Raw genomic sequence first — 27164 nt, 5'->3', positions numbered from 1 at the left:
TAAGCAAGCTGTTCTTTGTTCACCTGACCATCATCCTGTCCACTGCTCCTGTATAGCGGGTGTTCTCACATTTTTCAGCTGATTGTAAGCAATCACATGAACAGGTACATGTAAACACACAAAAAAAACTGCTCCTAGTCAAACGACACCAAAGAGTGACATGAAAAAGGTAGTAAAAAAAGTTCCTCAAGAAAAACAGTTTGCCTAATATAGAATGAGACTGACTTACAGGCTAGTGTCTGTGGTTTGTGTTTATGTGGACACTATTCAGACTGTCCTTACAGATTTTGTCCCTAACATGAATGTTAAAATAAAAAATTAAAAAACTGTATTCAAAGACTAAGTGAAAAAGTTTAAATAGCATTGACAAAAATAAGACACTGATCAAGTCATGGTTTCTTAATGGTTGTTTTTCTATTTTCATAAAAGTATACCAGCTCATTTATTTAAATGAATATTTAGAAGTAAATAAACTGTATTTTTGAATATGTGTTATGCTTAACATCCTATTTGCTGAGGTGCCATGAAATGCTCTTTAATGGACGGCGACGCGCAAAATAGTGCCCCAGAGGGCAGCGCGCAAAAAATTACATTTTTTTTCAGAAAACGCCATTCCCCTAAAGTAGTCTGGAAAAAAAAACAACACTAATCCATGTCAGTTTAACGTACTTGTTGTCGATAAAAATAACAATGAAATACACGTTTCAAACTTTTGTCTATTTCAATATTCCTAAATATATGAGTGTTGCTCCGGTAACACAAATCTCTGGCTTAACTGTAAATATGTGATTTCTTGGTCGCTGGGAAGACGTGCCGCTGACAGGTGTGTGTTGGTATGTGGCGTTTGGAAAACGACGATCATGGATGTCATTACCTAACCTTTAAAGTAAAAAATATCGGTTATAAACCACTTACAGCTGCCCCTGAAATAAATGTTACTTACAGGACCTTATAAGTAAATAATCAACAACATTCGTACAATTGTTTATTTTTGTAATTGCAATCAAACCTGAATATAAGATTTTATCAATAGTTTGATGACATTTATTCGTACTTCAAAATATTTAAAGTATTTTTTAAGCCAGATTTACTGAAAAGATTTTTCCGTTTACTTGTACCTGCAATCAGACATGATAATCGGATTGTTTTCTGTTCTTGCTGGTTTGGTTCCGGAAAGAGACAAGGGAGGTTGATGTTTGGCCGATGAAGACGTGTTTGACCTTTTAAACATTTGCCCGTTGGCACACACATGAGTCGTCGGGTTGTTACAACTGAAAATTTTACTTCCGCATAATAATTGTACTTTTTACCTGTAATGATTGTTAAAAATATTATAAGCTGGCTCCTACACATTGTATGACAAAATAAAGACCATACTGCTATTTTATAGGTGTAGGGATGCAAAATTGCAAGAAACGTTACATTGAATTATATAATAATGTGACAAATTTTATACATAACCGTTGTAGCAGTACAATCAAGCAGAGGAATGTCGTTCCATATCTTTAAGACATAGTATATTCGCTTATCTTTTATTACTTTACTCTTTTACTTCACTAAAAGAAGGTAAGACTACCCATTCTTAATTTAAAAGGCTTTATACGGTATTTTGCCTTAGATTAAGTCTACCCGTGGTCAAAAACACACGGTACACACGCTTAGTGTGAGGTAAAAAAAAAGCGTTAAATAGCGGTGAATTTAATGGCAGACTCAGGACTTAACGAAATCTTTGCAATATACAAGCAACTTTATAAAATTAAAATAGATCTTTATGTGCATACAGTGGAGAAGGGGCTATTTTCGTAAACATTCGAGTCAATTGGCGATGACGACGGGTCCCATTGCTGTTTTTGTGTGTTTAGTCAAGTTTTTTTTTTTTCTTTTTAAATAATAAAAGTATAAGACAGATGTCTACGTCGATCAAATTGGAGTTTTTTATCGCAAAAAAGTGCCAACAAGCAAAAAAGCTATATTAAAGACAGATTTGGTATCATTTGACATCGCAGGGTGTGGCGGTCTATCAATAATGTTAACAATTACGGCGCGGTACCCGTCAGCCAAATTTTCATGACAAACCCGAATAAATGAGTACAGTGTTTATTTAGTCAGTGTTCTTGTACAATAATCAATAGATTTTTTCCCCTCGATAGGCCTAAAAAGAAAATTAAGGTGTTGATCGAGCCTGTTGTTTGTTGACACACCGCCTCAATGGCTAAAAACTTCCAAAATATTCACATTTGCAAAGTAATTTACCATTTACGTTTGTGCTTGTTGATTTTTTTTTGCTGATAACCCCATCCAAGCGCAGACATCAGTGTTGTGCTTTATTTAGACAGAATGCAAACCCTCTTCGACTGTTTCCGCAACCTTGCCCTTTCTTTTACAATGTTTAAGTGTTATCTTTTGCCAAAATGTTTTGTTCTATTTTATAAAGTCGTTTCAGATATTGCAAATGTTCTGAATATTCGCCATTAAATTTACTGCCATTTAGCGCGTGAGTACCGGAATGGCATAATAGGCGGGGTCATTTTAACTTTTGTGGTTGAACTAATTCTAACATAAACTTTTTGATGTGGAGAAAATGCATAAGTAGAAATGTAAGAAATTAAACACAGAAAAATAGTACTCAAAAGTGCCCATGGCACATTTTGAGATATTGCATCGGGAATTCTGAAGTAACCTCAAACGTATTGTGGCCGTTATTGTGGACCATAGCTGTATTGTTCTAATACTGTTATATTAGGGCATAAATGTCAGAATAGAAAGATATTTTAAGATTTCAAAGCAAGTGCTGGTAGGCTAGATTTAGTATTTTAATCAGTTGGGGGAAATGTCAAAATTCAGAACTAGAATTCTATTCAAATTTATTCTTATGTATTTCTAAATCAAACTCTCCGGCACTGGAGTTAAAAGGGTTTTCAACTACAACCATGTATATCTGAAAGTCAAAACCAAGGGATTCGTAAAACAAAAATGTATTTCAGTTTTAACCAGGTTATTGCAGTGGCTGGTAGACTAGCCACTAGAATGAAATAAATATATTTCTACTTTTTTTTCCCCTTTTTGACGAATTCAATTTCATAGAGACAAAAGCAAGTCTATTTTAGAGATTTTTACAGAGGAATATGTGAAATTATCATGATATTGGACATAGGAGGCTCAATTCACTACATTCAATCATAAAAAATGTAAAAAGATATATCATAGTTTTGGGAGCTAGCCCTAGATGGCTGGGTACTTGATAAAATCAATATTTGCTGGAAATTCATAAACAGTTACAGCAATTTTTTAAATGTTTCTTGACATGTACAACGAATAATTTGAGTAGTCCCGTAAATGCATAGCAATGCCGTGACGTTCTGGGTTTAGTTCCAATATGTGTGCCCCAAACAGAGTGAACGGAACATGTATTTACGCCTGATTCCGCATCTATGTGAAAAAGAGAAAGAAAGATAAAGAACGTGAGTACAGCCCAAAATCCTATCAGTTTGCATCTAATAATTCATAAAACAATCTCTTAAGTATTATACCATTTAATATTAACGTAAAATCTGAGAGTAATATGCTCACCTTGCAAATATCCGAGTAGAAAAATACAAATAAATAAGTAATGGATGAACACTCTCATCTTCCGTGAACAGTGTAGAAATGATTTATGATTTTGGCTGTGTATTATTATAAAATACAATGTATATCGGTATTTTTATTGTGAATTTCCTGTAGTACTTGTCGCTATTAAAAGATTAAATGGTAAACCAAAACCACAAAAAGGGTGGATACTTTATATAAAGAATCAATCATAACTACTTGTACTTTGTTTTAATTCATTATCTATTTATGTTAAGATTTGGTTAAATGATATGTTTTAGGTTAAATCAACTTAACTTTGAGTAGGCAAGTTATTCACATGACAAAAAGTTGGTATTCCACGTTCAGTTACGTTAATGACATCTGATAGCTTTAAAGAGTAACACATGCAAATTTATATAATTCAATTAGTTATCGTAAACATATCACTAAAACTAAATCTTCGATTTTTCATTAAGTATTCATCTATTATACACACTCGGGAAATATGCCAAATATGTCAATAAAGGTCTCTCAAGCGTTATTCCTGTCGTAAATACATTTTTTATATGGTGTAAAAGAAAATATTTAAAAAAGATCCTTTTAAAGCAAAAAAAAAGACCAACTCACAGCCCATAAGACATACCGATATCACAAGAATGGCTTAAAATTATAGACTTATAATTTTGAAAATATATTTTATTTTGAAAAATACGCCCTTGATCTGTAAGTGTTGATATTACTTTGGGTTTATATAGCTTTTTTTTTTAAATGCACACTGTAAAATCTGTATTTTCTACTTGATGTACACAATATCTATTTGATTTTACGAAACTTAAGCGATGTCCGAAACTGTATCATCTGGGCTCTTAAACTAACACACTACGTCACTTTCGTTCCAGTATATAAACTGATGAGTAGCAACTGCAGCCACCACCGGTGCTTTGAGCGCTTTGACCCTGTACAATATGCTGTGGTTTGCATAAAAATAATATAGACCGATGCGGTAACTCTGCTCAATATTTATGCCCTTTTTCTGGTTGGAAATATATCGTATTGCATGAATGAAAAGTCCATGATGTGCTAATATTCAAAAGTGAAAAAATAACCAAATATTGTTATTTTAGCTGTTCATAATAAACGGTTTTAGTACTCATTGGGATGGGTACACGCGTGATATGCAGTTGGTATTCTTTTACGTAATTGTTATATCGATAAAAAGTGGGTGACCGACATAAACTCTGGTTACATGTTTGTATTATGCAGTTCTTTCTTCTTCAGTTTTATAGCGAAAAACTTTAGAAAAAAACTTTAGAATTGTTTGACTTTCAGTTAAAAAAGGGTTAAATTCGTGCGTCTTGTCGATTGCAACACGTCATTTTTGTATGTGGGTTATAACTCTCACTAGAGCTTCATTTACTTCGTGAAAAAAATATCATTTAAAATACGAAGGGTGTTTAGTAACATCATATATTTGAATATTCTGTGAAAAAGCACTTTACATTAAAATCATTTCAACCTCGCCGACAACGGTTTAAAATAAACACAATTTTAAAATATAGCAAACTATTATAATTATGTTGTGTTAATATCGGATAAAAAAAGCTAGTATGCCAGCTAAAAAAAAAAATCTGCAACTAATGCATGGTAGAAATACCCACGGGTGGAGGTGACGTATCTAGGATACAGTATGGGTCCATGATTTATATACAATTAGATACATTGCAATGATAATATTTTCTGAGAAAAAAATGCAAAAAAAGTCATTATGAAACATTTTTTTGCCCTTGTGGCAATGAGCTATTAGCTATTTGAAAGTCAGAATTTTTACATGTACATTGCTTCCAGGACCGCATTTTTTTTTATTTCCTTATCAATGACTGGCCGCCTTTTGGGCAAGTGAATACTCTTTCAGAAAAAAAATACTCCAAAGCCCAGTTGCGCACCGTTTACGCACAACAAGCGAGCAACGGCGTACATAGCATACGAAGCAGTAGTTTTCTCTCTACCTGATTAGATATCACACATTTTTCGCATCAAAGTCTCTCCCTAAAACACATAAAGTACACCATGCCAATTCAGAAAGGCTAAAAGCAAACAAACAAAACAAAAGTTAGCATTAATGTTAAAAATGTGCATTTTTAAAACGCTGACCCCAAGTGTCTGGTCCCGACCAGTATTTATCTCCTCACACTAAACTTCACACATTACATTACTACATTTCAAAGCATTACAATGAAATAAGATTACAAATTCGCATTATGCCGCTAAATGGAAACAACGCAATTTTGACGTTACCAACTGGTCAATATGGTTTAGTTAAAAGTAGTATTTCTATCGATATCATAATCGTTACAACCATCAACATGGTAAAATTATCATGATCAATTTATAACTCTCTTCTATTTTGCCCTTTATTTCAATATCACATTAATAGCACCTCTTTGTTTTCATTATGGGGATCAACCTTTTCCATGCCCTTGGTTTTCGTTGCATTCTTCCAAAGGATCTTATTACAGAATTCATTCATGATCACAACTGAAGTCTTTGCGTGTAAGAATTCAATCTGAAAAATTCGTTCACGGGGTTGTCAGATGTTCTGGTCCTTTGGGATCATGGAGACCATTCAATGTTTCCTGGATAACATAGTTTCCTCTTAGCCGGGGCTAGTGGACATGAGAGGGTGCACATTTTTTTACATCCCGTGAACATACCCCGCACGAGTTGGCTCTTATTTGGGTCGACGCTTTTACACTTGCAGTGTTGTTTTACATACTTTCAAATGCTGACAATTTTCACTCTTATTTCCTTATGGGAGTACCGTTGCAAGGCTCTAATTAGACAGACAATCGTTTCGGAAATAACAGAACAAGTATTCATTAAATTAATCGTTCCTTAAGTTTTTGTCATATGAACAACATTAATTTATGGGGATTTCAGAATATTACTAAGCCGTTTAATATATCAGTATAAAAACATACACCGCGCACCTCTGGAATAAAACTGGGGAGTAAATTTGGTTTCAACATTCAACGGACAAATTGTTCTTGTGCCTGCATAACCCTCGGAATGGAAATCAAATCCTTAATCACTCTTTTCTAGCTATCCAGGAATAGAAACTTACAGAGAAAAAAACAAAATGCCAACAAAGAATTCAAAACTTTATCCTTTAACTTCAGAACTCTAAAGGCGAAATGCATAGTATTAACATTTTTTTAAAAGTCTCATAGAACGTGCATTGTAATATTAAGTGTCGTACAAACCAAAGTGGTTTATAATATTGAAACTCAATTGAAAGACTTGCCATATTTTTCAAAATAGCCAACTCATCTAAAAACTAGATTTCATGAAAAAAATCTCTTGTAGTGGTAAGTTATTGTTTGGATTCTATCTTCGTGATTAATGGTGGCAGAAAGGGCAACGAACGATCGGAAAAACAAATGAAAAAAATGAACGGTTGTACATAATTATTGTCCTAACTGCTTTCTATCCATGTGGACAAAGATTCAAGAAAAACTAACAAGTAACATGGAAAGTTAAAGGCAAAATTCATCATTTTGTGACTAATGGAACAAACAGTCAGCTGAACGAATAGGTGGAAAAATGGTGATAATTAAATAATGATAAGTTTTCTATCTGTATTTATGTCAGAAAAAAATCTTGTACTTTTTAAGTTATAACAGGATCAAATTTTTTGTCCATTTTGGGTATTTTGTCGTTACCACAGAAAAAAAAAAAAAAAAAAAATAGTTTGCAGATTTTGGGGAATGCCATCCTTACACCAAAGTCCTGAATACCAATTTTCATTTTTTAACTTTTAATTATCACAAGATCCATTTGTGTGAACGTCTGGGTGGACGGACGGAAAAAACAGACGGGGAGCAAACCAGGAAAAGTGCTGATATTTTTATTTTTAATTATCCAGTTAACTAAAAGGATTGAACAAATATTTTTCTAATGTGTCATTCACACGTAACATTTGTCTTCTTCAGTGTTTCGTTTTCTCAGCGAACATATACATTCCATCTTTCGTTCTCATAACGGCTGAAATGTTTCCCCTTAACTTTTATGGTCAGGATCCAGTCTAAATGTAAAACTGAAATATACAGCATTAACAATTTGAAATGAGCAATCTTACTGAAGAGTATGCAATATATAATCAGAACTTATATATGTGTTATTGAAATATAGCACCAAAATATAGCACATGAATGAATCTAAATTGACATATAGAAGAAAAAATAATGTTTAATTTAATTTAAATAATGAATTTTTTTAATGTTAAGATATAATAACATGTAATCCACCTACATCCGTTGTAAACTGCATTTTTATAGATTTTGTGTCCATTTTTCAAAGATCATGCGAATGCAGATTCTACGTATTTTACTTACAGGTATCTACGCACCTGCACAGCATACTTACTTTCTCAGCAACTTTGACAATACAATCTTTTCTTCGTTCGTTGCAAAGTTCTGTCCAATACAGTTCCTGAAAAAATATATGACAGCCATTTCTTAAATCTAAACTCGCCAATGAAATGTGAAGGAAGTAAAATTCTGTATGTGCGTGCGTGCGTGTGTGTGGGGGGTGGGATACAAGGAACGGAACGAAGAGTATATTAATGTGTCACGCGCTCATCGAGGTTACCGTGCTTTGTGACTGCAGTGAGGTTACGAAGCCACTGCATATGAATGCACAAATACTGGCTTGTCTAATAAGTCCACACTGCAGAGGGTTTAAACGGACATCACTTGTAAAAGAGGACCTTAATGTCCCTATATTTGTCGGGTGCCTGTGGTCGCTGGGTTGAAATCACTACGAAACTTAGATCTTAACCCGCTTGGGTGTCAAATACTCCACTTGAGAAGCCACCAAACTGGCGTGAGTAAACCAACGATCCGCCCGTACCCTCGAAAAATGCTCTTGGGCAACTTGACTCTTCCCCTATAATACGGTTCGACACATGACCATATTTCATCGAAGTTATATAAAACGTAACAAAAGGTAAAAAAAACATTGAATTGTTTTTCTAAGTTAGATTAAATAAAACAGAAACTCACCTAGGTCCTGCTGAAAACGGTACATACTGGAAATGGTCCATCTTATCGATATTTTCTTTAGAAAATCGTTCTGGTTTAAACTCCATGTGGTCTGGTCCCCATATTTTCTCCATATGATGGTACATCCATATATTCATAATAACCATGGTTCCTTCTGGGGCAATTCTATCGCCAAGATCAAAATCTTGTGTTGTTTCACGGCTAATAGCAGCCACTGGAGAATGTAAGCGCAGTCCTTCTTTGATGCACATTGTTAGGTATTCTAACTGATTCAAGTCAGACCTATTGAAAGTTCAAATACTCGATTATGAATATGGAAGAATTATGAATGTGTTTATTGGACTTAAATAAATAAATTAGTTAATGAATGTTTAAAGATACGTTACAGAGAACAAGAAGTAATACATTACACTATAGACTGTATTTTACCAATTTTGCAGCGTTCAATTCGGTTTCAAACAATGATGATTCTGATGCTACTATACGATCGTATTGAGCTTTTCGCATCACAAAAATCAAAGTTACCACGGCATTTTGATTGATTTTTGGGGAAATTCATACAGATTTACAGCGAATACTGATAAAACTTGAAAAATGTACGTATAAGCGGTATACAAAAAAATTCCGGCAATCAAACCATTCCAGAATCATCGGTCTCCCTGTCGCCAAGTATCTCGTCAAACTCCGCTACATTTTCCCTTGGGATTCGGGGTTTTCCGCCAGAGAAACATGATCCATGATATGGTAACTGGCTGTTGTTGTCCCTGACCTTCGAAAATGCAATTAATGATTTTAATGATTTTTAAAGTCAATATAAATGCATTAGCCGTTATCATGCTGGACACGGCTGATTCTGTCTTTGCCACCAGCGTAGATCATCATCAGCCTGCACATCCGTGCAGTCTGATCAAGATCTGCACTGTTCGCCATTCAGTCAATATCGTTTAAGTAAGCACCCCTTTTAACAGTTAATGGTAATATCCAATTTTAAAGATGAAGTTCATGATACAAAATTAGCAGGGTAAGGGTTAAATATGAAAGTTCGACGGCTATGTTTAATTTAGTTCTTTTTATACGATCATTATATAGGTATAATATGACAGCTAAAACAAGATGAATTTATTAGTGACATTCGGTATCAGTTTTTCTTTTTATCATACAACATTGTAGCAAAATGTAGTATTTAAGAAATTTCACGGGAGTCAGACGGTTGCAAACTTTAAATTACAACTGTGTGTCTAAACATTTAGAAGTCGAGTTTTAGTATGCATAATTTTATATTTAACCTCTGAGAAAATATAAATATTATTCAAGTCTTGCTTGTTTTCAAAAGTTGGCCTGTTCTAAATTTGAAAACAAGATGCCAAGATGGCCCTAGGTCGCTCACCTGAGAAACACACCATTAACAGTGTAAACATGTTTGACCTAGTGATTTCATGGAAACAAATATTCTGGCAAATTTTTCATTAGGAAATTTGGGCCCCAAATGTGGTCCTTGAGTTTAAACAAGTATTTTCTTTGATATGACCTTGTGACCTAGTTTTTGAATCAAGATAACCCATATTCAAACATTGCCTAGATTTCATCAAGGCAATCATTCTGACCAAATTTCATGAAGATCAATTGACAAATACAGCCTCTATCAGATACATAAGTTTTTTCTTTGATTTGACCTCGTGACTTACTTTTTTACCCCAGATGACCCATATTCGAATTCGACCTAAATTTATCAAGGCAATTATTCTGACCCAATTTCATGAAGATAAATTGAAAAATACAGCTTCTATCGCATACACAAGTTTATTCATTGATTTGACCTAGTGACTTCTTTTTGACCCAAGATGACCAATTTTCAGCCGCAACCTAGATTACATCAAGAGAATCACTTTGACTTAATTTCATAAAGATCAAATGAAAAATACAACCTCTATTGCATACACAAGGTTTTTTTTTGATTTGACTTCGTGACCTAGTTTTTGACCCCAGATGATCTATATTCGAATTCAACCTAGAATTCGTCAAGGCAATCATTCTGACCAAATTTTATGAAGATCAATTGAAAATTATAGCTTCTATCGCATACACAAGGTTTTTCTTTGATTTGACCTAATGACCTAGTTTTTGATCCTAAATGACCCATATTAAAAATCGGCCTAGACTTGATCAAGGCAATCATTCTGACTAAATTTCATGAAGATCAATTGAAAAAATACAGCCTCTATCACATACATAAGATTTTTCTTTGATTTGACCTAGTGACCTAGGTTTTGATTCAAGATAATCCATATTCAAACTGAACTTAAATTTCATCAAAGCAAGCATTCTGACCAAATTTCATGAAGATCAACTGTAAAATACAGCTTCTATCGCATACACAAAGTTTTCATTTTATTTGACCTAGTGACCTAATTTTTGATCCAAGATGACCCATTTTCAAACTCGGCCTAGATTTCATCAAGGCAATCATTCTGACCAAATTTAATGAAGATCAATTGAAAAATACAGCCGCTATCGCATACACAAGGTTTCTCTTTGATCTGACCTAGTGACCTAGTTTATGACCCAAGAAGACCCATTTTCAAACTTAGCCTAGATTTTACCAAGGTTATTATTTTGACAAAATATCATGAAGATCAGTTGAAAATACAACCTCTATCGCATACACAAGGTTTTACTTTGATTTGACCTATTGACCTAGTTTTTGCCCCAGATGACCCATTTTCGAACTTGACCTAGATTTCATCAAGGTTATCATTCTGACAAAGTTTCATGAAGATCAGTTTAAAATACAGCCTCTATCGCATACACAAACTAAATGTTGACGGACAGACGACAGACAGACAGACAGCCGACGGACGCCGGACATCGAGCATGTGACTAAAAAGAATATCTTGTATTATCAAATCTGAAAAAAACTAAAATTTTAGTATCCCGCACAAGTGGGTTTTTTCTGCAATGTCATGGCTGAAACATTATGCATGTCTACTCAACATTTTTGCTTGTGTAAAAAACTGGCTCTCTTTCCAAGTAAATAACGAAAATTCTTTACATCCTTTGCATTCTTAAAGTCAATATAAATGCATGCCATGTACACATTTAGCTAATGCTAATTTTAGCTCGAACTTTAAGCTTCTTTCTTTCTTGTGTCAATGTTTGTGGTCATGTATGAGTTTTGTTTGTATTTTGGGTTTAAACGCCGTTTTTCAACTTATTTCACTTATGTAACGGCGGGCAGTTATCCTAACCAGTGTTCCTGGATTATATAACAGTACTTGTTCTCCCCCAAGTAAACCCCCAACTTTTCCCCATGAAATTAGAGGTGGAGAACGAAATGACTTCAACATAATGTATTTTATTAAGTCATCACGAAGAACATACGCTTGCTCAAGAAGCAAATTCAAGACGTCCTGATCTGTAGATCTCTGCTCTCCCAACTGAGCTAAGCGGGCTGGCTGTAATGTATGAGTAGCAGCAATCTTGAACATAGCTGGGTTCGAACCCGCGACTTCCGGATAAAACAACAACTGATAGCCTATTAATTACTCCGAATATCTAAATCACCTTCAAACAAGAAGGCGTCATCCTCATTCCGGATTTCCATTCTTGAAAGACCCCGACCTTCCTCGTCACACGCCTTTAGAAGGATATCCAGAAAGTCAACATACCGACTGATCTTGGAACTTCCTCCTGTCTCTTCCTGTTACATATATACAGTAAGATTATAATGTAACAGTTTCGTGATGAATGTTCAGCAAACAAAAAGAAAAAAGAGATATTTGTCAGTTGAAATACTGTCGTTAAAATGAATTACATGAAGTAAGCTTCGACAAAATGTCAATAGACTAAACAAACACTTTATCTAAACACAAACAGAATATTAACAAGGCAGTTATCATACATATTATAAATGGAATAACGGTAATTGAACCCCCAACAGATTTTTGTTTTTGATACTTTTTTGAAATTCTGGATTATGTACCGTTTACTTAAAACTTATCAGTAGAAAACAAATGAGTTGACAATTTAAAATTCTTAACACGTGGAAAGCTAAGGGGCTGGGTGTGGGGCAATGGAAGATCGCGGAAACTGCTTCAGTTGTCAATTTTCTTATAATTAGTAATATGGATTTTTTTTTTCACGAGCATTTTTATCATCTCTCGTGTAGATTTGAAAGGTTAAAATCTGATTTCAAGCAGAGTCAATCCAAAAGTATTGAAATATGAAATAAATACCAGTGCATCTCTCCGCTTGTCTATGATTTCCTCTGCAACTGAGTGTACATATTCACAATCTTTCTTGAACTGCCGTCCAACTGAACTCATATTCCAGATGATGTCGTAATACATTACCGGATTTCTGTGAAATTTGAGCGTATATCCGCATTATATGAGCCGTGCCATGAGAAAACCAACATAGTGGGTTGGCGACCAGCATGGATCCAGACCAGCCTGCGCATCCGCGCAGTCTGGTCAGGATCCATGCTGTTCGCTTTCAAAGCCTATTGGAATTGGCGAACAGTATGGATCCTGACCAGACTGCGCGGATGCGCAGGCTGATCTGGATCCATGCTGGTCGCAAACCCACTATGTTGGTTTTCCCATGGCACGGCTCATATGATTATTACACACCGAAATATTTAGAAAAAACAGAGTACACCTAGAGACCGCATACATTCCTTTTCGCGTTTCTTTTCGCGTTTTCGCGTTTGTGTTCATATGTGTTTATGATTTTAGCATTCATTGTGAAAACGCAATGTGCCAGGCCTATACGAATACGCTAGATGTTTCTTATCTAAATCATACTGATTACCCTATGTAGACGAGTCAATACACTGAACTCTCAAACGTCAAAATCAAACTATACAAACGAAACGACATAATATGTACACGTACTACAAGCAGTGCTCGAGACATTTCACTGGGTTAATATGCAAGAAATAAAACAACTCTTGGGTGGCAGGGGAGCGGTTTCGTAGTTTGGCCCCTGTCGATTTTCTGTATAAACAGGACAGGGTAGATAAAAGGCATATCTATCTTAAATGGTTATTTTATCATTATTAATTCTTTTTAAAATATCTGGGGAATGTGGAACGGTTAATGATTCAAAATGGGGTGTTTTAAAATTCCTAGCTCCGTACTTCCGGTTGAGGCTAAAACATAAATATCAGAACAAAAGTCGGCCAGACGCGCGGCTGTCATCCATCCACTTTTTTTTCAAGTGAAAATTAGGGAAATAAAGTGGTGGTTGGCAGACACATTCCACACCACCTGGGTATGCATCTATGTTCGTACTATACATATATGCTACGAAATTGGATTTAAAAATAAAAATGGATGAATGGCAGAGTTCAAAGTGAGGCCCGGTTAGGCTATTTTTGGTCTATAAAATGTGGGTGCTTTGGCCGATTTTCATTACATCTGGCATGGAAAGCGACAGGTGCATAGGACCGGAGAGGCGTCTTTATGTAGTCTATAGTATCTGCAATGGTCCATAGTAGTTTCAAAGAAAAATAAGAAAAAACGAGATTTCTATAGATATTTCATCACTGGTACCCACACGTCAATGTGGAATTCGCAAATTCGCACTCCCCTGCCACCTTAAGGAAAACAGACAAAATTCCAAACCACTCAAATATTGACTTTTTGCATTTATTTAAACCCATTACGGAATGAACTGTAACATGTAGTGGTTTTTATTCATTTCTGAGTACTAAATTCGGCCAGGCGAGTCCCAAAATGGCAGTGGGTGGCCATATTACAATGAAGCTAAGGACCCCCAGCCAGTAGGATTCGTATCATAAAACGGCCAAAAGAAGAAAATAGTGCCTACATAATGACTATTTATGCCATTTTGTTTAAAAGTAGCACATGTGTCTATATCTAGCAATGCCATCAAGCTATATAGTGGCTGGGGTGGCCCCCAAAGGATGGATGGGTGGCCTTTCAGGGGTGTCCCGATAGGTTAAATACGGTAATCTGCATTTTGTATACCAGAATTATGTTAAAAGTGTATCGTTTTAACATTTGAAAGGCTTTAAAATGTAAATATCATGTTAAATTAACTTTAACGGCAGCGAATAGTTTTTCGGGGTTACTTTGATTCAGAATGCAAATTTTGGCTGATTTTTGCGTGGAGGGGTGGGCACGTTTGTTGGCTTATTCACCAGCTATCTTGTAAGTTACGGCAACACTTTTGTTCAGTTTTATATCAGTATAATTTTCTTAGGATTCAGGACAGGCTACATTTTATTTTATTTTAAACATCTAAAAAAATTAATGGCAGGGGAGCGGGTTTTGTATTTGGCCCCTGTCGATTTCTGTATAAACAGGACAGGGTAACATAAAGGCAATCCCATCTTACTGGTTATTTATCATTATTAATTCTTTTAATAACTGGGGAATGTGGAACGGTTTAATGATTCTACATGGCGGGGTTTTTAAAATTCCTAGCTCCGTAACTTCCGGTTGAGGCTAAAACATAAATATCAGAACAAAATCGGAGACGCGCGGTAGTCATCCATACCACTTTTTTTAAAGTGAAAATTGGAAATAAATGGTGGTTGGCAGACACATTCCACCCACACTGGTATGATCTATGTTCGTACTACCAATATCACGAAATGGGATTTAAAATAAAAGGATAATGGCAGAGTTCAAAGTGAGGCCCGGTTAGGCTATTTTTTTGTCTATAAATGTGGGTGCTTTGGCCGATTTTCACAAACTCTGGCATGAAAGCGAGGTGCATAGTATCGAAGAGGCGTCTTATGTAGTCTATAGATCGCAATGGACATAGTAGTTCAAAGAAAAATAAGCAAAAACGAGATGTCTATGGATATTTCAACACTGGTACCCACACGTCAATGTGGATTTCGCAAATTTGCACTCCCCTGCCACCTTGGTGTACAACAAACACTTGTGATATCTGGGTTATCTAAACGCCATCCCTAAACGAGCATATAACAAAACAAAAATGGTTCGATACAAATAATCATGTAGCTGTAATTGACTGTATGTGCCGGCGGATGTAATCATAACAAAATCAAAACAACACAATTGATCAAACATATCGCGCCGCTAAAGAATTTTTCACATATTTTACTATTATTGTCTTGGTAAGTAAATACACTTTAGTCACCGTCATGGATCTCTAATCCAAATAGCGTCAATAAACTGTCAGATTTAGTATGTTCAAATTTCTTACCCTTCTTCTACTGCTCCGAGAGCTTTTATTTACAATGTAACTGGTCTCTATTGCATCTCTTGGTGACAATAACTTCACTAAATCAACTAAACAGTTTTTATGGATGTTTTTCAATACTCGTACAGTTCGTTTATTGTATTTAGGGCTTCCGTACAGAACTTCATTTGGTCTTAAAACAAAAACAGAATCCTTTAGATAATCATATTTTGAAAATATCAGAAAACTCTTATGTTCATATATAAATTACAATTGCCTCTTTAAGTTTCTTAGACAGAACTACATCTAAAGATTGGTAAGATTAAACAGACACATATATCTTTATGTGTCAAATTGTCCTATAAACGAATACTGTTTGATACTTTACTTGCATATCCGACGGTTTATGCTGCTTTGTTTCTGTTTCGTGACATGTGCTGGTACTAGTTTAGCGTAGCGGCTGCTCGATGTTTTTGATGTATAGCTGGCTAAGACGTGGTTGTCCTACAAAAAACATATCCGTTGAGGCACACTTCTTTCACCGGGTTGAAAATCTGTAAGTTCTGTAAGTTCTGCCCGCATAGTAAGGCTACGTGTCTACCTGTTATAATTATTTACAATGTAAGAAAAAGTTGAGGTATATTTTTTTCTGTTATGAGATTTTAATCTTATTCTAACACGACCCGATTTAATTTACTTCCAAACACTGTGTGTTATTATGAAACAAAATCACAGTTCATACTTCACAGTTATTACGCCATAGCGCAAACGTGGCAAAGGCGCGATGGAAAAGAAAACCACCCAAAATAGGCAAATAGCTGGTGGATGGCGTCAAGTTGTACATAATAATCCTTGATACTGTGTTTGAATTGAAATATGTATCTCAAACAGTGATGATCTCTTGAATAAAATCTTTGTTTATCGTTCAGATCTATGCGTTTTATTATATCACTCGAGCTGTGTCCTCGTGATATATTTCCTTCGCACCTGAACCCAAAAACAATGATTTTATTCAACGACATATCACTTTTTTGGGATATATCATTTCTTAAGTTTTACAGCATTTATAAGCAACATGCAAAGATAAAAAACAAAGTGGTTTTTTACGCAAAGTACGTACTCTTAATATGGTTCAGAGCAATAGGATGGCACTAATGATTATAGATCTTACTCTGTGTGAAACATTTTACCAAGACGCATTACAACAGTTAAATCAAACAAGCGGAAAAGCACTGTTTTTCGTTCCACTACAATGCAAGCACATTTTGCTTAAGTAGTGCATACACGTAGTCTATTTCATAGCTCAATTTATCATTAAACTGTATCAGACGGAACAAACCACTAGTATGCTGAAAATTTGGTAGTTGTTAGCTTACCTTCGGTTTGTAAATATCCGACAAAGAAAATAGAAACAAAAGAGTAAAAGATGAATTTCATCGTCACACAAACAGTATTGGATCGGTTTTCGAAAGTTATGAATATCTGGGGGTTTCCTGTGGGATTTCTCATATGACATCATTTTCTAAATATAAGATATGCTACTATATACATGATACAATTTGCTTGTTTTTGAAATCTGCTGGCACGTGTTCAATGTAAAAAAAAGACATGCTGTTTGAATGAATAGAGCCTGCAGGCTGATCATGGTCTGCACTGTTCGCTATTCAGCCAGTAAATTTTCACTGAACATCCCTTTAAATAATAAATGGTATTGCCCAAATTAAATGATGGACCAGTCCATTTTAGAAATTTAGCAGGATAAAGGTTATGTATACCTCTTCATTATTATTTATTTGTGCTTTATACAACGGTCGTTTTAATTTACTATCTGTTTTAGTTTACTTATAGAGATGATATTTGTTTGTTTCAATATTAGTTTAAAATATCTTTCACGAGTGAACACCAGATGCAATATATAAATGTAAGATATAGCGTATTTGATGGTGAACGATATCTTCATCTTACATGTAAAACAAACAATTTTTTTTTCTTTATTTCATGTTTTGACTAAATCTACCCATTTTATAGTTTCTTACAAGTGAAAAGAATATTTGATATTTTTTACTACGAAAATACAATATATATCTCATTTTGATATTTCGACTATTCACTGAGAAACATATAATAAAATGCCGTTAACATATCGTATCCAACATATCGGTTACATGACTATTAAAGCTCTCTAGTTATATGTTATATCATAGTGTTATTATGATTAATTAATTGTAAATCATGTGTATTCGGTGTGTTGTATAATTTCTTTTTCTTTTTTAAATCCCCCGCCACGAGTGTTGGGGGTTATAGGAATGGTCTCCGTCCGTCCTTCCGTAACATTTCGTGTCCACTTTGTATCTCCTTAACCCCTTGAAAGATTTTCATGAAACTTGGGTGAAATGATAACCTTATCAAGACGATGTGCAGAACCCATAACCCAGCCATGTCGGCTCAAGGTCAAGGCCATATCTCGAGATAAAATGTTTGAGCCTTCCATTTCATGTCCGCTTTGTATCTCCTAAACCCCTTAAAGGATAATCATGAAACTTGGGTCAAATGATCACCTTATTAAGACGATTTGCGAACCCATGAGTCAGCTATTCCGGCTAAAGGTCAAGGTCACAACCAAAGGTCAAATATTTGAGCCTTCCATTTTGTGTCCGCTCTGTATCTCCTAACCCCTTAAAGGATAATCATGAAACGTGGGTCAAATGATCACCTTATTAAGATGATGTGCAGAACCCACGAGTCAGTCATGTCGGCTCAAGGTCAAGGTCACAACTCAAGCCTTCCATTTTGTGTCCGCTCTATATCTCCTAAAATCATGAAACTTGAGACAAATAATCAACTTATCAAGAGCAGAGATCATGAATCAGCCATGTCGGCTCAAGGTCAAGGTCACAACTCAGGGTCAAATGTTTGAGCCTTCCATTTCGTGTCCGCTCTGTATCTCCTAAACCCCCTGAAGGAATTTCAAGAAGTTGGAACAAATGATCGCCTTATCAAGACGATGTGCAGAATTCATGAGCCAGCCATGTTAGCGTAAGGTCAAGGTCACAACTCAGGGTAAAATGTTGGAGCCTTCCATTTTGTGTCCGCTCTGTATGTCCTAAGCCCTTGAAGGAATTTTATGAAACTTGGGTCATTTGATCATCTTATCAAGACGATGTGCAGAACTCATGAGTCAACAATGTTTGGTCAAGGTCACAACTTAAGGTCAAAGTTTGAGAGCTTTCCATTGTATGTCTGCTTTGTTTGTCCTAACCCCCTGGAAGGATTTTAATATGACTTGGCTGTAACATTCCCCTTATCAAGACATATGTGCGGAACTCAAATTTCACCCCTGCCAGCTTGCCTTATACCATCAACCCTTTCACTATCCATAACAGTGGCGGGGGATATAGCTGTCATTCAGACTGCCTTGTTTTTACTGCTCAGATAGCTTAGTGGTAGAGCGCCCGCTTCGAGTGCGGGAGATAAAGTGTTCGCTCCTGGTTGCGTCCTACCAAAGACGTGAAAAACCATGCACAAGTCACAATATGTAAACATAGAAATGCTTGCGGAAATATATATATATATCTATATATAGCAAACCTATATCACGCATGTACACAATGACATTACAGAAGGCTGATCAACGAGAGAAACATCATTAAGGACCTGACGGAAAAAGACAGAAGACAAATATCAAAGCAGTTCATTCCGGCGGGGAGCGAGGGAGAGGGGGCGGGGGTTAAGGACTGCCTATCATGTAGTAGTTTGCATCTGTAAAGGGGTTTTAGAATCAAACATGCGGTCTGTCACCAAAGACAATTAGAAAAAATAAAATAATATAATAAAATTTCAGAATTGAATTCAAACCTTAGCTTCAATGGAATTCGGTCTTTTGACCGTAGGTTATTTAGCTGCAACGATTATACTAAGGTTTTACGTAGAACTTAATAACTTAACTAAAGAATATTCCGACGGTTTATCATAACCCAGAAATTGATCATTAAATACCTGGTAAGTTACTTGGAAAGAAAACAAAATTTTAATCTAGTTTATAATCCATGAAAAGACACTCGAATAAGTTGTTTATTGACAGTTGACAGATTGAAAACTGCGGTTTGACCGGTCGTAAATTGGGCTTATTGGACCCACGCCACACCAGATAGACCAAATAGGATCCAGTTATATTTTAGATCATGCCATCCATAGCGTGTTATTTATAGGCAAATAATAGGCCTACATACATGAGAAAATACACAAAAGCTAAAATGCAGGGCTTATTATACATTCTAACATGACCCAATTTGTTTTCCTATTAAACAAAGAAGGGAGAAAATTGTGTGTTCTTATGCAATAATTCATTTTTCTGACATCACAATTATTACGTCAGAGCGTCAAACGGCATAGCGGCGCGCTGAAAAAGAAACCAACAGGAAACAGGCAAGTATTTGATGGATGTCGTCAAGGATGTATATGATAATTCTTGATAACGTGTTAGAGTTGAAATAATATATCTCAAATAGTGATTTTCTCTTGAATAAAATCATTTAAGTCGTTTAGATGCGTATTATCATATTACTCTGACTGCACATTTTAACGACAAACAAAGATTTTATTCAATGACAAATCAATGTCTGGGATGTATTATTTCTTAAACACAACGAATATTTTCTTTCATATGTCTACAAAGTTCCAATGACGACGACTTAAGTTGGCAATACTATTTCGCAGTTTAACACAATTCATTTTATTTATATAATCTGCGTAGATCTATTCAGTATTTCAAATGTCAATTTAAGTTCAAAGATATGTGTTATGCATGTCTTGTCTCCAGTTGCAGATGTACAGATCAAATAATCTTGTTCGTTATATTGGAATAAACATTTTAAATCAACTGATTCTGGATATAACGATGCATCATTAAAACCAGATTCTCGTAATATATGTTTTACTTTAGAAGCCCAGTTGACTACATTCTTATCTCTATCAGAATCATATCTAAGTGAGCTAAATACAGTTGTTAACAGTCTAACCTCCCTAAACGTCACCTCCCGTGAGCGTCATTCTCTTTACAACGGCATTTTTATTCCCCCATTACAATTCAACGCTATTTGACACCTCAACACACCGGCACTAAAATTTCTTCCCAACGACACATGAAAACCGTTAAATAAACAAAAATTTGGGGTCCCTGTGTTTTCAAAAATTAACTCGCATGATTTTCAAATTTCCATGAAATCTAAAAATAAACCGGAAACTATTTACCATCTGGTTCTCTGTATGCTGCGGTATTATATACTGTTTGCACTGAATGGGGGAACCACACAAAATGGCGTCCATTTTTGTTGATCAAAGAGAAAAGCCGACTTTGTTGGAGAAAACTTAAAATTTTAGCGGATAATCCTGAGAATACGGGTAATTATGCTATTCTTTATACAAACATGCAATGCAGGTGTGTAATGATAATAAAACTGTGTGCCATAAGTTTAATTAGGATGGTCAGTCTTACGTCATTCAGCGGCTTTAAAATTTGGTTGTTTGCAGAAATAATGAAACGTGAAGATTCGAATCCAATTAAAAATATAGAAGTAAATGTCTATATTTTGCAGTTTGACGCTTTGAATTTCCCCTTTATTGAAAGTGGAGCAAATGTAATTAAAACAGTGGGTTTATTACACTTGCTTCTAGCGTTTCTAATTGTATTATATTGAAGGCAGAATAAAATCAGTCCCCTATAAAGCAGTCTATGCTTGAAAATTATTTGAATAGGCAACACCAACAAATCAGATTAGTTGAACCTCCCTAGAGCAACAACCTCTCTTCAACAAACACTTTCCTTCAGTCCGAATGGAGTTTGCTCTCGGGAGGTTGGACTGTATTACTTTTCTCTAAATATACAACTCAGAGGTCACATGTTTTAATGCCGTTGAGGCCAAGAGCTGTATCAAAACGTATTTGCGTATATTTGTTAATTTTAAACCAATTTTGAAGATGAAAGTCCCGATTTATGTCGTTTTTATACAAAAAATGTCGAAAATGTCTATACCTGCGGTAATTCGACAAAATTTATTAACTATTACTTAGATTACTAAGGTTTTCATACTTCAGATTTTTATTAGATTAGACTAGACATCAAGATACGTTAGCAGTTGTCAATAACGTTTGCAATTTCCGAAAATTAGGGGTCAGTTTTTATGCAAATCCTACTTGTCTCTTTCATTTCAATTTCATTTTTATGTTGTCCAACTTGACTTTTTGAGATTCTGAATACATCTTATTTCAAAGGATTATCAATCAAAGGCAATTACTTTGGGTTTTCACCTAGACAACATTCAGGCAGAGAGAAAAAACTATCACGTATTAACTATGCTTTAGAAGTCTACTTCGTCAGTCTGCATACGAGGTAAAGTCCATTTCCTATAAAAAAAAAATATAGATCATTTTTATGAACACGCTTATCTTTTCAGACTCGGGCACCAACCAGTCACTAGATTCCTAGATTCATAGTGTGTATATGCAGTAATGTTGCATGGTGAATCCTTCCTTAAAACTTGCCAACGATTCATTCAGTGAAACCCCACTTTTCCGGCACTGTTTCGGGCCGCTTGATGCTGTGTGTCTCTATATAGTTGGGTGGTCGTAACCTCTTTTAATTGATTACTAAAACGTTTTATAATTTTGCTAAATACAGTTGGAAATTCAGATAGCGTGATGTATAATTAAATGCAGTAATAATGTCTGCCTGAGTATCTGGAGAAAGGCTCAACATAAAGTCTCTTTCGTAACAATATAAAAACAAATCTGCGACAAGGGGTATACAGTTTGTCCCATTGGGAATACCAATTACATGTCTGAAAACTGCATTCCCCAATCTGACGTAAATGTTGTTCAATACAAAGGAAAGTCCTTTACAAACTTCGTTACAGGTCCACATTGTATAATGTTTAGTGATGCATCTAGTAAAGAAAGCTTTATCGAAATTGCAAGCGAGAAATGTAGCATTCTCCCTGGCAAAAGTCTTTTGAATTATGGCAGTTAGTTTGTCATTTATTAAAAGAAGTATAGTTTTTGACAGATCCTGGATCTAAATGCAGTCCACAACCGCTGGTTGAGCCACAAGAATGCACTCCAATCCATTAGAAAACTCTACTCACCCATCAGAACGCTGACGCTAATGGTCGCGATAAGAATCTTGGAGAGGAATCCGACGTGCTGTTCGAGTGGAACGACCTCAAGGAGAAATTCCGCAGTGTGCTGCCCTCGTGCACACCAGGCTACATGCTCCATGAGAAAAGGGTATATATTATAAAACAACAAAGAGTTTTGAAATATAAAGTAGAAAAACAAACTTTAATATCAAGGATTTGATGCATACTCAATTCTGCTTAACATTTCTTTTATTTCACCCAGATATATACATTATACAGTTTTTGACTAGCGAGACATTGAATATGATCTGATATTCACCGGCAAGAAGTCATATTGACTGTTTGCTACACAAACCCATTGTTCTATGACATTCTTATCTGTGAACACATATTTTGATCTAAACGTGCATATATTTTCATATTTCACGGTTATTGATAATTTGTTTCTTATGTAATTTCAGGAAACCACTGGCGTCATCAACCCATTGTTAAGCAAGCTGTTCTTTGTTCACCTGACCATCATCCTGTCCACTGCTCCTGTATAGCGGGTGTTCTCACATGTTCAGCTGATTGTAAGCAATCACATGAACAGGTACATGTAAACACATCAAATAAACTGCTCCTAGTCAAACTGAACACAAAGGGTGCTAGTGATATTGACATGAAAAAGGTAGTGAAAAAGTTCCTCAAGAAAAACAGATGCCTAATATAGAATGAGACTGACTTACAGGCTAGTGTCTGTGGTTTGTGTTTATGTGTGACACTATTCAGACTGTCCTTACAGACTGTCCTAACATGAATGTTAAAATAAAAAATTAAAAACTGTATTCCAAGACTAAGTGAAAAAGCTTATAGCATTGACAAAAATAAGACACTGATCATGTCATGGTTTCTTAATGGTTGTTTTTCTATTTTCATAAAAGTATACCAGCTCATTTATTTAAATGAATATTTAGAAGTAAATAAACTGTATTTTTGAATATGTGTTATGCTTAACATCCTATTTGCTGAGGTGCCATGAAATGCTCTTTAATGGACGGCGACGCGCAAAATAGTGCCCCAGAGGGCAGCGCGCAAAAAATGACATTTTTTTTCAGAAAACGCCATTCCCCTAAAGTAGTCTGGAAAAAAACAACACTAATCCATGTCAGTTTAACGTACTTGTTGTCGATAAAAATAACAATGAAATACACGTTTTAAACTTTTTGTCTATTTCAATATTCCTGAATATAGGAGTGTTGCTCCGGTACACAAAGAAATAACACAAATCTCTGGCTTAACTGTAAATATGTGATTTCTTGGTTGCTGGGAGGACGTGTCGCTGACAGGTGTGTGTTGGTATGTGGCGTTTGGAAAACGACGATCATGGATGTCATTACTTAACCTTTAAAGTAAAAAATATTGGTTATAAACCATCTTACAGCTGTCCTGAAATAAATGTTACTTACATGACGCTTATAAGTAATATAATCATCAACATTCGTACAATTGTTTATTTTTGTAATTGCAATCAAACCTGAATATAAGATTTTGATCAATAGTTTGATGACATTTATTCGTACTTCTAAATATTTAAAGTATTTTTAAGCCAGAATTTACTGAAAAGATGTTCCGTTTACTTGTACCTGCATATCAGACATGATAATCTGGATTGTCTCTGTTCTGTGCTGGGTTTTGGTTTCCGGAAAGAGACAAGGGAGGTTGATGTTTGGCCGAGTGAAGACGTGTTTGACCTTTTAAACAGTTGCCCGTTGGCACACACATGAGTCGTCGGGTTGTACAACTGTAAATTACTTCCGCATAATAATTGTACGTTTTTACCTGTAATGATTGTTAAAAATATTATAAGCTGGCTCCTACACATTGTATGACAAAATAAAGACCATACTGCTATTTTATAGGTGTAGGGATGCAGAATTACAAGAAACGTTACATTGAATTATATAATAATGTGACAAATTTTATACATAACCACTGTAGCAGTAAAATCAAGCAGAGGAAAGTCCGTTCCATATCTTTAAGACATAGTATATTCGCTTATCTTTTAATTACTTACTCTTTAACTTCACTAAAAGAAAGGTAGAGACTACCCATTCTTAATTTAAAAGGCTTTATACGGTAGTTGCCCTAGATTAAGTCTACCCGTGGTCAAAAACACACGGTACACACGCTTAGTGTGAGGTAAAAAATGCGTTAAATAGCGGTGAATTTAATGGCAGACTCAGGACTTAACGAAATCTTTGCAATATACAAGCAACTTTATAGAATTAAAATAGATCTTTATGTGCATACAGTGGAGAAGGGGCTATTTTCGTAAACATTCGAGTCAATTGGCGATGACGACTGGTCCCATTGCTGTTTTTGTGTGTTTAGTCAAGTGTTTTTTTTTTCTTTTTAAATAATAAAGTATAAGACAGATGTCTACGTCGATCAAATTGGAGTTTTTATCGGCAAAAAAGTGGCCAACAAGCAAAAAAGCTATATTAAAGACAGATTTGGTATCATTTGACATCGCAGGGTGTGGCGGTCTATCATAAATGTTAACAATTACGGCGCGGTACCCGTCAGCCAAATTTTCATGACAAACCCGAATAAATGAGTACAGTGTTTATTTAGTCAGTGTTCTTGTACAATAATCAATAGATTTTTTCCCCTCGATAGGCCTAAAAAGAAAATTAAGGTGTTGATCGAGCCCGTTGTTTGTTGACACACCGCCTCAATGGCTAAAAACTTCCAAAATATTCACATTTGCAAAGTAATTTACCATTTACGTTTGTGCTTGTTGATTGTTTTTGCTGATAACCCCATCCAAGCGCAGACATCAGTGTTGTGCTTTATTTAGACAGAATGCGACCCCTCTTCGACTGTTTGCGCAACCTGCCCTTTCTTTTACAATGTTTAAGTGTTATCTATGCACAAATGTTTTGTTCTATTTTATAAAGTCGCTCAGATATTGCAAATGTTCTGAATATTCGCCATTAAATTTACTGCCATTTAGCGCGTGAGTACCGTGAATGGCATAATAGGCTGGTCATTTTAACTTTTGTGGTTGAACTAATTCTAACATAAACTTTTTGATGTGGAGTAATGCATAAGTAGTATGTAAAGAAATGAAACACAGAAAAATAGTACTCAAAAGTGTCATGGCACATTTTTGAGATATTGCATCTGGAATTCTGAAGTAACCTCTACGTATTGTGGCCGTTATTGTGGACCATATGCTGTATTGTTCTAATACTGTTATATTATGGCATAAATGTCAGAATAGAAAGATATTTTAAGATTTCTAGCAAGTGCTGGTAGGCTAGATTTAGTATTTTATCAGTTCGGGATGTCAAAATTCAGAACATAGAATTCTATTCAAATTTATTCTTATGTATTTCTAAATCAAACTCTCCGGCACTGGAGTTAAAAGGGTTTCAACTACAACCATGTATATCTGAAAGTCAGAAACCAGAGGGGATTCGTAAAACAAAAATGTATTTCAGTGTTACCAGGTTATTGCAGATGGCTGGTAGACTAGCCACTAGAATGATAATAAATATATTTCTACATTTTTCCCTTTTTTGACGAATTCAATTTCATAGAGACAAAAGCAAGTCTATTTTAGAGATTTTTACAGAGGAATGATGTTGAAATTATCATGATATTGGACATAGGATGGCTCAATTCACTACATTCAATCATAAAAAATGTAAAAAGATATATCATAGTCTAGGAGCTAGTCTAGATGGCTGGGTACTTGATAAAATCAATATTTGCTGGAAATTCATAAACAGTTACAGCAATTATTTATGTTTCTTGACATGTACACGAATAATTGAGTAGTCCGTCATGCATAGCAATGCCGTGACGTTCTGGGTTTAGTTCCAAATATGTGTGTCTAACAGAGTGAACGGAACATGTATTGACGCCTGATTCCGCATCTATGTGTAAGAGAATGAAGAGATACGAGAACGTGAATACAGTCAAAATCCTATCAGTTTGCATCTTAATAATTCATAAAACAATCTCTTAAGTAGTATACCATTTAATATTAACGTAAAATCTGAGAGTAATATGCTCACCTTGCAAATATCCGAGTAGAAAAATACAAATAAATAAGTAATGGATGAACACTCTCATCTTCCGTGAACAGTGTAGAAATGATTTATGATTTTGGCTGTGTATTTATATAAAATATATCGGTATTTTTATTGTGAATTTCCTCTATACTTGTCGCTAT

General features: G+C 35.2%; 3 protein-coding genes and 1 long non-coding RNA gene across 7 annotated transcripts in view; 1 reads left to right on the top strand and 3 right to left on the bottom strand.

The window, feature by feature from the left end:
• LOC128556388 (uncharacterized) overlaps window positions 1-24074 on the top strand; it is a 31156-nt gene extending 7082 nt beyond the window's left edge. The window contains exons 1-3 of one of the 3 annotated variants that reach the window (XR_008370612.1): window positions 17210-21206; window positions 22867-23087; window positions 23401-24074. This is a non-coding gene — a long non-coding RNA (uncharacterized LOC128556388). The other 2 variants (XR_008370610.1, XR_008370611.1) reach the window with 2 other exon arrangements.
• On the bottom strand, window positions 656-27164 carry LOC123551764 (uncharacterized). Of its 2 annotated transcripts, none has more exons than XM_053541307.1 (3): window positions 27007-27164; window positions 24565-24760; window positions 656-879 (listed from the first exon to the last, which is right to left on the bottom strand). In XM_053541307.1, the coding sequence occupies exons 1-3, from the start codon at window positions 27062-27064 to the stop codon at window positions 717-719; spliced, it is 417 nt and encodes a 138-aa protein (XP_053397282.1). In that variant the 5' UTR covers window positions 27065-27164; the 3' UTR covers window positions 656-716. The 2 variants fall into 2 exon arrangements, with proteins under 2 accessions (XP_053397282.1, XP_053397281.1); XM_053541306.1 differs by lacking the exon at window positions 656-879 and adding an exon at window positions 23123-24323.
• On the bottom strand, window positions 7568-9113 carry LOC128556386 (cytochrome P450 4F4-like). Its single transcript, XM_053541308.1, has 3 exons — window positions 8631-9113; window positions 7993-8058; window positions 7568-7663 (listed from the first exon to the last, which is right to left on the bottom strand). The coding sequence occupies exons 1-3, from the start codon at window positions 8879-8881 to the stop codon at window positions 7627-7629; spliced, it is 354 nt and encodes a 117-aa protein (XP_053397283.1). The 5' UTR covers window positions 8882-9113; the 3' UTR covers window positions 7568-7626.
• LOC128556387 (ultra-long-chain fatty acid omega-hydroxylase-like) lies at window positions 11989-13050 on the bottom strand. The gene is made up of 2 exons (XM_053541310.1): window positions 12863-13050; window positions 11989-12327 (listed from the first exon to the last, which is right to left on the bottom strand). Exons 1-2 carry the CDS (start codon window positions 12974-12976, stop codon window positions 12166-12168), a joined length of 276 nt encoding a protein of 91 aa, XP_053397285.1. The 5' UTR covers window positions 12977-13050; the 3' UTR covers window positions 11989-12165.

Source organism: Mercenaria mercenaria, chromosome 4 (assembly GCF_021730395.1).
Source record: "Mercenaria mercenaria strain notata chromosome 4, MADL_Memer_1, whole genome shotgun sequence".
In the NCBI taxonomy this organism is placed as follows: domain Eukaryota; kingdom Metazoa; phylum Mollusca; class Bivalvia; order Venerida; family Veneridae; genus Mercenaria; species Mercenaria mercenaria.
Note: the sequence above shows the minus strand (reverse complement) of the source record. Positions and strands in the feature narration are given on the sequence as shown.

Excerpts from the sequence above, each read along its gene's own strand:
- LOC123551764 (XM_053541306.1), bottom strand. The coding sequence starts at position 27,064 with ATGAGAGTGTTCATCCATTACTTATTTATTTGTATTTTTCTACTCGGA. Across the intron at positions 24,761-27,006 it reads TCTACTCGGATATTTGCAAG|GTAAAAACGTACAATTATTA; the intron begins GTGAGCATATTA and ends CAATCATTACAG. Across the intron at positions 24,324-24,564 it reads TTATCATGTCTGATATGCAG|GTTAAGTAATGACATCCATG; the intron begins GTACAAGTAAAC and ends TTTACTTTAAAG.
- LOC128556387 (XM_053541310.1), bottom strand. The coding sequence starts at position 12,976 with ATGTATTACGACATCATCTGGAATATGAGTTCAGTTGGACGGCAGTTC. Across the intron at positions 12,328-12,862 it reads ACAAGCGGAGAGATGCACTG|GAAGAGACAGGAGGAAGTTC; the intron begins GTATTTATTTCA and ends TATATGTAACAG.
- LOC128556386 (XM_053541308.1), bottom strand. The coding sequence starts at position 8,881 with ATGTGCATCAAAGAAGGACTGCGCTTACATTCTCCAGTGGCTGCTATT. Across the intron at positions 8,059-8,630 it reads CCGTTTTCAGCAGGACCTAG|GAACTGTATTGGACAGAACT; the intron begins GTGAGTTTCTGT and ends ATATTTTTTCAG. Across the intron at positions 7,664-7,992 it reads TTGTCAAAGTTGCTGAGAAA|TTTTACATTTAGACTGGATC; the intron begins GTAAGTATGCTG and ends TGTATATTTCAG.